The sequence below is a fragment of the Ptychodera flava genome, unplaced genomic scaffold (genome assembly GCF_041260155.1).
Source record: "Ptychodera flava strain L36383 unplaced genomic scaffold, AS_Pfla_20210202 Scaffold_28__1_contigs__length_4768798_pilon, whole genome shotgun sequence".
Lineage (NCBI taxonomy): Eukaryota > Metazoa > Hemichordata > Enteropneusta > Ptychoderidae > Ptychodera > Ptychodera flava.
The window spans coordinates 4,126,171-4,140,455 of NW_027248350.1; the positions used below are offsets into that span (position 1 = coordinate 4,126,171).

The following is a 14,285-nucleotide window of genomic DNA, read 5'->3' on the forward strand; positions in this document are numbered from 1 at the left end:
TTACTTACTTACTTGCTAACTTACTGACTGACTGACTTACTTACTTACTTACTTACTTACTTACTTACTTACTTACTTACTTACTTACTTACTTACTTACTTACTTACTTACTTACTTACTTACTTACTTACTTACTTACTTACTTACTTATACACTATACATACCGTAGATAACACGTCTGGAGTAACCAGAAGAAGACACAAAAAACTATGTAGATTGTTGAAATTACCCCAATGCCAAGACCATATTGTTTTCCTGCAAAGAAAAATTGCTAGCATGCTCACCTTAATTACTATGAGCCTACGTTTCTAACATATGGTACGATATGGTACAGAATGCATTTATCTTGATGTGAAAGTATATAATAACAAACGCAAATTCCAGACTCAAATTGTGGAGTCTAATATCATCGATGCAAAGTTCAATAACTGTAGAGTAGTTTGAGCAGATTTGACTTTTGCGTCAACAACTTGATGTAAATATAGACAACAAAACAAGATCAAAAGGCTAGAATAGAATTACTATGTACCCAAAGATATATACTTATCATTAAAGCACGTAGTGACTGTGAACTTACCACCTATAATTAACCTACCTTTCGGGGCGTGCACTGCACTTTTGTGTGCTGAGATTTGTTCTGTATGCTTTGCTTAAGAGCTGAAAGCGTTCTATTCAGAATGCCATCGCGACGCGATGGTGTAGGCGCAATAATACTGTATCTTCGAATTTTCTTTCAAAGTCCACCCGAAAACGGTTTAAGAGCACGTTACTCACAAAATAAAAATATACATATCCTCATATATCCTACAAAACGCGAAATACAGTCAAAGTGCTGTAGCTACAAGCATTTAGGCTAAGCCAACTCGTGTTTGTTAGTCATTATTATGAAAGTGAAGAGGGTCACACAAAATATCTTTGACTAATTTTGTTAAAACATATCAATAGAGGGAAAACATTTTATGCATATAAACGATATGTCCCGATAAAAATGATAATCGAAATAAATGATAAGCAGAGTCGAGAACGTCTGGTCCATACGAATCTGAATCGGAACACTACCATTAATCATAGTTCTCCTGATATTCATTACTGACGTCTGGTTGCAGTAAGTAGGCACGGTAAAGGGCGATATGTGAAAAACCTGCAGTGGAAAATCGCATTTGCTTGGTAAAGAAGGCAATCATTGTGGTTGCCTAAAATTTCTAAAGGTAACAAACGAGCCAAATTCTCCATCATTTGTCTCATGGCTAGAACAGCCACTGACTCTGTAATGTAAATCCGGATAATTCATTCTCATCGAGAAGAAAACATTTTAGTAAAGAAGTTTTTAAAAATAGACGTCGCGTACGCGTAGCACAGGCGTTTGGAACGTCAAATGAAACTTCTGCGCGAAGTAAAAATTACGTGTTGTAGTTTTTAGATTTTATTGAATTTTTTCATGAAATATCATTGCCAATTATAAAGTGTTTTGCTGAATTTGCATCAGTACAATAAGTACTAGCCATGATTTCGCGACGAGAACAAAATCTCATTCCACATTTCACATATATCTGACGCCTCGACAAGATTTTTAAAAACGGTATCAAAGAACATTGGCCGATATAATTCGGCGGTAGTCGTCAGGTAAAGAATTTCTTTTTTAATTTCACGAATTTGGCATGTTTCTTGGGAAAAAAGCAGCAAAATCATCGAGAAGGGAAAACTAAACCCCAAATCCACATGTAAGGACGGATACCCGTACGCGATTGCGCACCATCAGACGTATGCGTAATTACGTGTAAGCAAATTTCTCTATTAATTAAAATTAAAATTAAGCTGTCACTTTGAAGAGGTAAAATTTTAATCCCATTCTCGCCAATGTTGGTAAGGGCTCAAATTGTGCCCATCTCAAACGAAGTAAACGATAAGCTTTCAATAGTAAATATAAAGCCTTACACCATGAGAAAATGGTCGGATAAATTCTACAATGCCTTTTTAGTTAATGGTGTTTTGTTTTCATTGATCAAAATCTGTTCCAATTGTTTCAACGCATGGCTACTAACACTCCATTGGGAATACGAGCTCACCTGTCTTTGATTGTATGATTTTGATCGTTACATTTTTAATTCTATCATGTTCATCTCCACCATTTTGTAGACCTTGAAATTAAGAAAACGTAAAACTGGGGTTACTCATATTATAGCCGCATAACACTCAGTACATCGCTTCTTAGTCTAAGAATATAGTGATCTTGAAATGTTTACAAGTTGGTCATTGATTTCGCGTGAATAATAATGATGATGACGTTGATAATAATCTTAATAATGATAATGACGACGAAAAGACGATTGGGATTTAAGTGAAAATACTAATGATGACGATGATAATGATGACGACGATGATGACGTTGTGATGTAATAAGATTGCAGAGACATACAGTCACAAAACTATGCAGAAAGGAAGACAAGCAGGCGTATATAGAGGTAGAAAACAACAAACAAACAAACAAATATGATTGCAGGAAGGACGCATAAAAGAGAAAGAGAGAGGGACATATACAATGAACGGATGAAAAAGAGGTAAAAAACCCTCTCAACAGTAATATCATATAGGGCTCAGCCCTTTGTATCGCGCCAGGGGGTAAGATTAGAAATGTTACTTGTATTGATTCATGTTATTTGTATTGATTCATGATTACTAACAGTAAAGGATAAAACAGAATCGAACGTTACTTGCTATATAAGTTTGAACGACCACTATGCAAAGTTTATCCCTGATCAAAACAGTTCACACGCTCAAATCATGTCAGACTCTGCAGGTATAGATTTTCCGTTTAATTTGTAAACATGATGAACATAAATTGGCACTTTTTACCATGATACCAAGCTATTGTGTTTATAAAGGGACGTATTGTACCATAATGGATGGCAGAAAAAATTATTGGCTGTCGTCAAAATTCCCTGTAAACCTTTACCAGCTGGCAGTGAATAGGAAAGCGCAGAATATTGTCAATGATTCTGATCACCCTCTCCATGGTTACTTCCAGAAACTCCCGTCAGGGAGACGTTTTCGGGTTCCTCGTGCAAAGAAAAACCTCTTCAAAAAGTCATTTCTTCCATCAGCAGTTTCAATTTTAAACTCAAACTCGATGTAGTTGTTTTAAACCTCCAGTTGGTCCTTTGTTGTTTCCGTCTATGTTTCAATTTTTGTATCTATGTCGCTACCTTGTGTGTGTTTTTAAGCATCTCAATGTGTAATAGCGTCCCTTTTTATAGAATCTTTTGCTTGTTGTACTATTTTAATTTGTATATGATGAGCCTGAAGGCAAATTTCTACATTTTTTGTGGATAATAAAGTAATTGAAATTGAAATTGAAATTGTACCATAATTATGGTTGCAATTGTAACTGCACAGCCTAAAATTAGCGTTCCGTCTAAAAACTGTCATTTTTTGCGTCATTGACACAGAGGGCGCTTTCTAAAATTCAATCCCAGCATTCTATGCCCGTTTGTCCAGATTCATATGCACGACAGTTTTCTCTCTTTTTCTACTTTTAAGGCGTGATAGTAACGATATTTTGTAATAGTAACAAGGCAAGCGCAGCGGGAGCGGCCAGAAGCCAGCACTTTCGACAACGTATGTACGTGTATTTGGAATGGAATGGAATCTCTAGTCTATATATACCTACGAGTTTGAAAAGAGGTCACTTCCGGTCTTTACATAGAGGCGACCATTTTAACTACTAATCATGGATTGCCTTATATAAAAGATGTCATCTACAACAATTCCTACCCGAAAATTGACTTTTCTGACAAGGGAATCTCTCTCTCCCCAAAACATTACGAAATATGGCTTGAAATGATTATTTCGATCACTTCTGAAGGCCGAGCTTCGTAATCACTGTGTGACGCCATTTCTAAACAAGCCAACTCTGGCTAGACTTACATAAGTTGATGCAATATACTTTGCTAATAACTCACGCGAGAATTCAAAATCCGTTGCAGAGCGCCACCAATGATTCCAATATTTGTTCAGGGTTTCTCAGTTCCGTCCAAGCCTCTTTTACAATAGTCTAACCTCAAGTAACAGTGTAATTCGCCCATTATAATTTAATTTCATCGATCAACTTGTTTGTTTGGCAGTTTCAAATTAAAATGCTGAAATCTATTGTTATTTTTGAAAATATTTGGTAGCCCTTCTTCCTATACAGCAGGTCTTCAAAAATGTGCAGCGTAGATCGTGTTGGATGCTATGGGAATAATAACCTCAACCTAAATACCTCACGCTGCGCTTGCTCTAAGGTCAGACCTGTTACATATTAATATTTAGTGGCTAATAAAAGATGTATTTTTATTAATGGCAAGTTATAAAATAATACTTTGCATTTTTACGACCAATAAAGAAACATGGCGGCGCCTATGAATTTAGTCCGGTACAAGCCGGTTACTCGCATAGTATATTATGAATATGCGCATGTGTAGTCAGTACTGACGCGACGTCGACTATTAACAAAGCGTTGACGTGCCATATAAACGAATTGCATAACAATTACCCACAGCATGAATAAATGTTAAGGAAGTATTTTTCTTTAGAATTTGATTAGATCAATACCAACATAGATACAATTTGTGTATTTATTTTTTTCAACATTTTAGAGTTTGGTGTGTTAATCTCATTGCATCTTACCGTTAAATATTACTCAATATAGTTACGAAATTTTTAAGACAGCGATATTATTGTTTCTCTATAAACGTTGCAAAACGTATGTTTAGACTTTATCCATGACTTTCTTGTTTATTTTGCAAATAGTGAAACCAATCCGCTTTCCAAATATTTACACCTGATCAATTTAAATACATAAGTTATAAAAGCTGTGACCAGTGAGATACCATTAGACATCTGCTTACTTAGGGCTTGTTAAGCAAAAGTAGCATGTTTTTCCTTCGCAGTTTTCATTTATTTGTGCCGAACAGACACAAAGCAACAAAGCTGATATGCCAAAATTTCACACTGTCAACTTTCCGTTCTCAAGACCAAATGGAAATCCAGTATTGTTGGTTGATGGTCAGTTCATTGCATTTTTACCTCCATGTCCTTGTGAGCGGCTTTGCTTCAAGTCAGTGCATTTAGTGTCGCTTTGATGTACCACTAATACGATGAAAAACCCACAAAAGTTCTTTGTTGCCTGGAAATGAAAATTCAACTTTATCAAATAAGGATAATGTAAGACCTGGTTTACAGTAATTGCGGCGAGTAGAAGAGAAAAGTAAACTCTAGGCTTGGATAATTTTTGTATTTGCATCGCCCGCACACAAGCTATATAAATAAACTGCTTGCCTTAAGTATACTTTTCCTTCCTCATTCCGCAAATTTCAGCCAGTGTTCCACATACCAGCTTGAAACTGAATGTAGATTTGTGTAACAGAATACGGAAAACAAACTACAAAATATCGTCGAAATACTCTGGATACCCATAAAATCAGCAGGGAACTACACACTTTTTATGAAATACTTTTAAATAGGTGATAATTTCCGGGTTTTTCCCATGATGTCGAGGATTTTCTTGCTGCGTCTGATCACGTTTTAATATAAATATTCCCATTTGCCTGGGATATGAGTGTATATATAGTATCGTGAATTAAGCAAAGTACAAAATATTCTTGTAAATTATGGAATCGGTCGCCATCTTCAGTATTCCAAACTACACAGATAATATGCATTCTTTTGAAAAATATTTTCTGACATTCTATGACAAAAGCCATGAGAATTGTAATATGAGTGATCATTATGCAATTGTCCTAGATTTGCCTGAAGTGCATGTCTGTTTGCGCTACACTATTTAGCTCCTACAGAAAAAACAATAAAATGTGGCTATGCTTTCTTAGAAAGTTTCGGAGTGCCACTGCGCTCTGTCATTGGCCCTCTTTTAATCACTATTCCACTGTCAACATCGCTCCATAGGAAATTCAATTCACAAGCATGATCTTGATTTCCTCCAATACGCAGACACCAACCAGCTTACCTTTCATTTTTCCATCTTGATTCGTCTGTAACATTGTCTCCAGACGAAACATGTATTCATGACACCAAGGAATGGACGACTTACAATTAACTCAAGCTCAACGACAACAAAACATAAGTCCTGATTCCCTTCAAGTTCAACTGTGCACCTGCTGCACTCAACAGTGTCAACATTAATTGGTTCTACACTTCCATCGTACCCGTCTCATCTGCTGGGAATATCACCATGGTCTTTGACAATAATCACATGTTCAGTCAGCACATTAAGTACACATGCAAATCAATCTACAGCCGTCTCCCCCGGATTGGATCTTTGCGACGCTACGTCGCTAATAAAGCATGCCAAACCCTATAAATGCAACTTTGATAGCCAAAATTTACTATTGTAATGCACTTTTATATGGACTCTCAGATAACACAATAGGCCTGTTACAAAGAGCTCAAAATGCTGCAGCGGGAATAATCACATGCATCAAGAAATTTGCGCCGATCACCCCACTTCTCACCCATATCCATTGGTTACGCGTTCGTCTCAGGATTGACCACAAAATTTTGCTGTTATTCTTCAAGGCTATTCATAACCGCACTCCTGCGTATATTAGTGATCTTGTCAAGCCCTATATTTCAGCTGGTACACTTCATTCATACATCAAAAAACCAAATCTACAACGGACATGAGTCTACTTGTTGGGAAGCCAGTGTAAGGATCGGATCGACCAGCTGTTTGTAATTCCTACGGCAAGTCCACATGCCCGTTGAAAGGTGACGGTCAAGTCGTTTACAAGGCCACGGTATCAATGTGAGTCAACGAGTAAAAGGTTTCGTCGGCGTCACTGATAACATCTTGAAGACGCCCTTCACTAATCACATGCAATCGTTCCTTTACAAAATAAACTAGAACAGCACGGAATTTCTGAGGTTTCGTTGGTCTTTAAAGACAAAGATCAGGTCTCTGACGTCTCATTGTCAATTATTAACAAAGCATCGAGTTACTCTAACGCAAGCAAGTGATGCAATCTTTGTATATCAGAACAGCTGTACCATAAAGCTGACAAATCTACGCTGTTAAATACGGTGTTTTTCAATTGTGTTCGAATCCACAACATACGGCATCAGTTCATCTTGCGCAGAAGCAAAAGACAAACGCTATATGTCAGTGAAATGTCATCCAAACATGTCATCATAAGTGCTGTCACTTTACCAACATTTTGCTATTCTAACTATGATGCATGAATATATATATCGGCCTGTATTTATAGTCAGATCATCGTTCTATCGTCATTTTAATATCATCCACGAGACACATAAGTTATCATACGGTTTATGATAAAGTTAAGATGTTTTTCTTCGATATTGAACGCTTCTTCCCTAATTTGTCATACAAAAGCAAACTAGATAAGACATTTAATGGCACTATATAGAAAATAGTGAATGTTTGTGACGCAATTCTGTATTTATACTCATCCTTATTCGGCCATTCATTCAAGAAGCAGCTATCTATGCAAATATAGGGTCTAAAACTGACCTTAACAGGTATTGATGACTTCTTCGTAAATGTCTGGTACTTTCCAGTAAACCTTACATTACGCGGTAAGTCAAACACAGGGCACTGGAAATACATTACATGTGTATGATAAGCCTGTGTTTGTCTATTTCTGTCGATCTGCATATATGTATGTTTGTTCTGGCTGTCTATCTGTAACTCACTCTCTCTCTCTCTCTCTCTCTCTCTCTCTCTCTCTCTCTCTCTCTCTCTGCCCATATTGCCCTATCCATGCTCATATCGCTCATCTTGATAATTTACTGTAGGCATAGATATGTGCAGAATGAGCGACGTCAATTTTTGAAATGTCACCAAATTGCAATCGCAATTTCGATGTGAGCAAAAGAAACAACGATGTTCTCTGAATTTGATGCGGTGTTTTCCATATACAAATTGAAGGGGGAGTAGGAACAAGGATATTTTGTTATCAATTTAGAGAACACCGATTTTAAGTCTTCTAGTGTTATCACATGGTAGATACAAATGGAAGGGACAGATGATTTTTCATTTTTTTAGGATTTTTATACCAAAGTTGCTGAGAGCTTAGCTATGTACCGGTATGGTAATTCTTTGAACAGTGTATGTATGTATGTATGTATGTATGTATGTATGTATGTATGTATGTATGTATGTATGTATGTATGTATGTATGTATGTATGTATGTATGTATGTATGTATGTATGTATGTATGTATGTATGTATGTATGTATGTATGTATGTATGTAAGTATGTATGTACTGTATCAAATCAAAATCATCATATGCTCTTAAATTCAAGAACCATGAATCGTTGAATAATCCTTTAACACCATGATGCGGGTGAAGAGAGAGTGGAGCATTAACGATTATCGGGTACAGACTTTTTAATGATATGCCATGCTACTCCCCTACCGTTGCATTTTGGACTGACAGTGTGACACAGATCGCATCTTCGGAATATCCTCGGACTTCAACGGCGTTCGTGCCATTAGGAAACTTGAAGTAGTAATACTGAAATAAATCAAAATATACAAAATATGGAAGCTATACCGTGGGATTCATAGAGTTGGAGCCATTGTTTGCATTGTCTTCTCAAATGTACTTAAGCTACATATATGTATTCCTGTCTGCCAGTGTCGAAACCTCTGAAGTCTATACGGATGACCAGTTAACGTAAAATGGATAATCAAATTATTTAAGAGCAAAAACGAAGCACGACATAGGCGCTCGGTGATGAGGGCATCCTCCTATACACTGTCACAAAATTTCAACATTTAATTCCTTCCATTGTTCAATAATGAAATATGTTTATTGTCCTTGCTAGTATGATAGATTGACATATGGTTCAATAAAGATTCTATTCAACTTTCTTTCATTCTACTAGAAAGATCTTTGGTACACCTTGTAAAGCCAATAAGACTATCGCGAGACGATGGAAGGCAATATCGAATTTGTAACTGTGAATTAATCATAAACTGACGGACACCATAAAATTATGGCTTTGTTGCTATATTCAGATTGCTTATGTGATCTCCCATCAAACAAAATGCTAGTATAATACGTTAATGTTCTAGCTAGCTTTTCTCTAAGAAAGCAGTCCTGTAGAATTGCAAATGCATTTCCCAATAATAAGCTTGCTCGTTCTACATTATTTCTCAACACATTGATGTTTTCGTGACACGATTAACACATGGGGGGTACGTTCACTGCATTTCTGGTAGGACTTAAGGGCCTTTTCTTTAATATTACATATTAGACCCAAAACATGGTACCATATGCGCGAGGGTAGGAGATCATTTGCCCGGCGTAAGGAGGGCAATCGGTCTTCTTCCTCGAGGGTATATAGTCCATTATTTAGGCTATCATGTTTTGATTAAATGCCTCTCTTACGTAGTTTTCACTCAAAATGTTTCAATTTACATACAAAAAACAATCATAGATTTATTTCAATGTTAGACAAAATCTATTAAAAAAATAGAACTATTTTCATCATTAAACTTTTGAATTACTGTTATGTGGTTTGTTTTCGCTTACTTTTGTAAAAACGGTATTGTAAAAATGGTATGTAAATATGTAATTTTACAATTTTTAAATCCCGAAGTTGTCAAGTTGAAAGTAGTTCAAGTTCACTTTCATTTAAATAATGAATATGCGGTCCGTGATGTCATTAACAAGCTATCATTGAGTCCTATGGAGTGCTCGACGTTCGATATATGAGAGATGTAAAAAAGGTACGATGCCACATTATCAAGTAAAACGTAAATATTAGCTCAGCAAAGTTAATTTTTGCTTAATTTAACCTCAATTGATTTATTTATTTTTTCAATCATGTTTTTTTTTTCAAATTTTCAGCTTCGATCTGGACGTCTGATACAGGCAAAACCCCAGCATAAGGGCATTTCACTTTACACCGTACGAGGCATTTCATATATACCAGCTTCCTCCTGCCTTACACCAAAGATTTGTATATTGAAACGCATTGGGTGTCTTGATGTTCAAAATTTAAAAACAGTGTTATGTGTGTGTGTGTGTGTATGCACGGTTTCTTCATTGTGTTAGAGCGCCCCCGCCGTTTGGGGTGTTCCTACATGCTTTCTGATCCTAATAAATATAGTCAATAGTAAGGCAAGTGCGTTCGCGAAGCAAATATCAGAATGTAATCGGAAAACAGATAAGGTACATTTATTTATTAGCTCACCTTGGGCTTTGAGGGCGATACCGTTACTGTCTTGTTTTCAGACAAACTGAAATGGTAGAGTAAACACAGTTTGGCATTTTGTACTCCACGACATAAAGTGTTAGATTGTACTTAATATCAAAATATCGATACATTATGTATATGTGCATTCTCTAGGCTAAAATCAACACTTTGCAAAATGTGAAAATCCCATTACTCAAAATTTGGTATAAAAGTTGAAGCGCTCATATCAATTTTTTTACATCTTTTCAAGATCTTCCAATGACATTAAACGCTCTATTTTCTGTTACAAAACGCCTGTTACGATAAGATACTATATCATACGACTTACCCTATTTGAAAATCATCGACGACATTAACAATCAGACTATAGTGAGTGGAGTCAGGCGACGAACATGTCACTCTAACTGTTACATCGCTTGGTTCATCGCCAAAATCAATGGGACACAACGTCCGGGCAACAGTGTCGTATCTACGACTGAAACAAAAAGTCATGCACCAATACTTAAACGGGGATCTAATACATATGAATGCGATCAAGGTGGTTTTTTTACATAGGTAGGCTATCAAGACTTAATCGGTTAACTTTCATTTCCAATCCGTAGGCTCAATGCATCCGTTCACAAACCTCTTATAATCAAGCACACTTTTTGAGACATTTCCATGACAAAAATTGAAAGTTACAAGCAGTAGTAATCATTTTTGCTCGATTTAAGTAATTTTAAATGTGCAGTTACACCATGAACCCTTATAAGCTTCTTAATTCAGAGTGAATGACACAATTTAACTTAATATTTGCACTTCGTTGAAAACAAATGTATGGTTTTTATGACACGCTTATCGAGAAGTGAAAATATGATCGTTAGGCTGGTACATGATCGTCTTTATTTCATCTCTGATATTTGTAAATTGTGGATCGATTCCCTGTACCTTTGATTTTGTCTTTCTCTACCAACACAGAAAATCATATTTTTGTAATGCTTTAAGAAATTTGTCTACACGTGAATCATGAATTATATGGACTGATTTAGTCCAAAATAAAGTGAAATAAATAAATAAATAAATAAAACAATCTTGACTTATCACGTTTATGAAACTAATGTTGCCATATATATTAGAAATGGTTTTAAACTTCCGTTGATGAAATGATTCCGACTTTTCCAAACTACGACGAAATTTACACACTTTACAGGTCTTATCTTCTCGCTGTATGAGTCGATATAACGTAAGTCGTTTTCACTTAATTGTCTCAATTCTTGACGTTGAGCTTTCTCGTTCTTAGTTCCAGAGAGAATTGAATGAGCTCTTTGCTTATATTTGAAAAACACATTACATTCATTTTCACTTGTCACGAATTGATCATATATGGAGCATTTGGTCTTACTTTAAAATTGATGTTTCAAATTCTTTCAATATTGTGCCTAGTTTGGCCGTTGTTGGATTCAGTCCAACTTCTTTCACCAGTTTCGTAACAGTAGTGGTGGTTTTATTCACACCGTGCCCAGAGCTAGCAGTCTGGTACGTTTGATAATTAGAGGTTATTACCCAATATCGCCCGTTCTTTGCGTCGTATCAGCATGAGTGTCATTTGTGCTGAGTCAGACACTCGACTTCGTCTCGACTCGACTCGACTCCGATTTATCATATACCCATGACCAGAATTTCACTAATAATACGAAAAACCTTACATTTCTAGACTTTACTTTATTACACCTTGCGCATAAATATCGAAATATTTGTGTGAACAGGTTTCATTCATAAACGATAAGCTTACGAAGATGTCAACGATCAGCATCACGCACGACATCGCTGCGAGTCCTTCATATCTCAATGAACCTCAAGAAAGAGAGACACCGAGATTCAAAAATTGTCGTACAGGAGGAACCTTTTAAGGTGCAATAAGCTATTACAATTGTAACCGATCAAAAACTGTTCTTTGCTTTAAATCTCTCCTGTTTACGATTGCGCTCGATCGTCGTACGAAACGGAGATGGACCGCCATTTTGTTTGTTTACACTGAGAGTTACCATGTCAATAGGCGTCGCGCGCGCGACATCGCTGTCACGCCACTGGCTCGTTACCTATTCAGAGATAGACTCTGCCGTGCGAACGGCAAGAATGATTGCTAGAGCTTGTCTAAATATAACAAGAACTTAAACAGAAAAACCATGGGGAAACATTACAAGACTCAACATTTCATTTCTGTATTTAGCAACCCGAAATATCCGAGTTCCTCAAAGCCTTTCGAATTTTTATGTCGGCGACATCGCTTCACAGGCGGACAGCGACAGCCATTTTGTTTGTTTAAGTTATTTACCATCAAATGCAAATAATAGTTTGGAGACACACAAAAAAAAGACGAAGTTTCTTGTGCGTATCTCGACGTTTACCGTGAAATATCACGGCTGATATTTTACGGTAAACGCCACTGGGATTAAGCGGTATGGGCAGCTGGGTATATGATAAAAACCATTTGTCACTCTTTGATTAATAACCTTATTCCATATAAAATACTGATTGGCGAAACAGTACGGGCTTGCCAAGATTGCATTTTAAATTGTTTAGCTTACAATTTAAACATTTATTATTGCAGACAAATCAATATACTTACCCTGACAATGTCCCTAACGGTAATCGCCAAGAAATTACTCTTTCTTCCTGGGTTACTACAACGAACAAGGGCTGCGTTGGTTGAGCGTCACTACTACTCACCTCGACTCGAAGTGTGGTAGACTAGAAAACAAAACACAAAGTAAGGATTTGAGCATTCGTTATTTACGGGGAGGGGGGGGGGCTGGTGGAATTTGAGCGACAAATGAAACGTAAAAAGCGACCCCCCTCCAAATCAAATTTCTAAAATTTGACCCCCCCCTCAATTCATCAATTGTAAAATGTGACCCCCCCCCCCTTGAAAAAAAAATTCATCAGATTTGATTCATTAACCCTTCGCACCCTGTGGCCCCGGGCTGAAAAAGTTTCCTCACATAGGCCTACTAGAGAATCAACATTTTTGGTGAAATGCCAAAATCAAATTTTTGCACACATGAACTTGTAATCGCTCTAGTCTAATCAAGTACACTAATATCAATAATCAAGAGTACATAAATACACAGATTTACCTAGTTTTATATTGGAAAAAAATTATTCATAGTTTCCATATAGACAAGATAGTGAATCAACATTTCGGTGACATTCCAAAATCAAATTTCTTGCACAAACATCCACTTGTTACCACCCTAGTCTAATCAAGTAAATTAATATCAATAATCAAGCGTACATAAATACATAGATTTAACTAGTTTTATATTGGAAAAAAATTATTCATAGTTTCCTCTGACAAGATAGTGAATTAACAATTCGGTGAAATTCCAAAATCAAATTTCTTGCTCACACATGCACTGGTAACTACCCCAGTCTTATCAAGTACATTAATATCAATAATCAAGAGTCTATAAATACACAGATTTAGCCAGTTTTGTATTTAAAAGAAATTATTCATAGCTTCTCATATATTATGTATGGAGGACCTGTGTATTTTCTATTTTGCCTGGGAGTTCTTGTGTGTTATCACTGTATACCTAGGAAGTCCAAGACGGGAACTTTCTAGAGAGTGTTTTACGTTGCATGCTGCACTGGCACTGGAAGGTTTGAGTGTCAGCGTGTGCTTTTTAAGTCAGATATTTCTCTATTTTGAGTCTTACTCAAGTCAGCAGATATGTAAAGAAACCGGTGAGTGGCAGAGATCGAATTTTATGCGGATCGGACTGTTTATTTAAACCCTACGCCATCCTCTACTTTAGTCGATGGAACGAACATTAAATGATGCCTATACTGACAACATACAGACAGACACAAGTGTTGGGGGTCAAGGTCAACAACTTTATTCCGATGTTGACAGGCTATGAGCCGATTTCCGCCACTCTAGGCGTAATAAGATACATATTCAAAGACGAAAAGCAGAAAGAAAGGAAAAGAAAAAAACTCAATTGCAAGCTAGTAGGATAGGGAGGGAGGGTGGGGGAACGCTCTGAGGGCGAAGCCAATACTGATTAACTATTAAGTGG

The 14,285-nt window shown here is 36.6% G+C and overlaps 1 protein-coding gene across 1 annotated transcript in view; it reads right to left on the minus strand.

The window, feature by feature from the left end:
• The window catches only part of LOC139127022 (SID1 transmembrane family member 1-like), a 52,069-nt gene that overhangs the window by 15,549 nt on the left and 22,235 nt on the right, over positions 1-14,285 (minus strand). The window contains exons 3-10 of the mRNA XM_070692951.1: positions 12,833-12,954; positions 10,553-10,699; positions 10,222-10,267; positions 8,436-8,534; positions 7,527-7,610; positions 5,066-5,165; positions 2,068-2,139; positions 166-256 (exon numbers count right to left, since the gene is read on the minus strand). Coding sequence (XP_070549052.1) covers positions 166-256; positions 2,068-2,139; positions 5,066-5,165; positions 7,527-7,610; positions 8,436-8,534; positions 10,222-10,267; positions 10,553-10,699; positions 12,833-12,954 — 761 coding nt within the window. The remainder of the gene's footprint in view (positions 1-165; positions 257-2,067; positions 2,140-5,065; positions 5,166-7,526; positions 7,611-8,435; positions 8,535-10,221; positions 10,268-10,552; positions 10,700-12,832; positions 12,955-14,285) is intronic.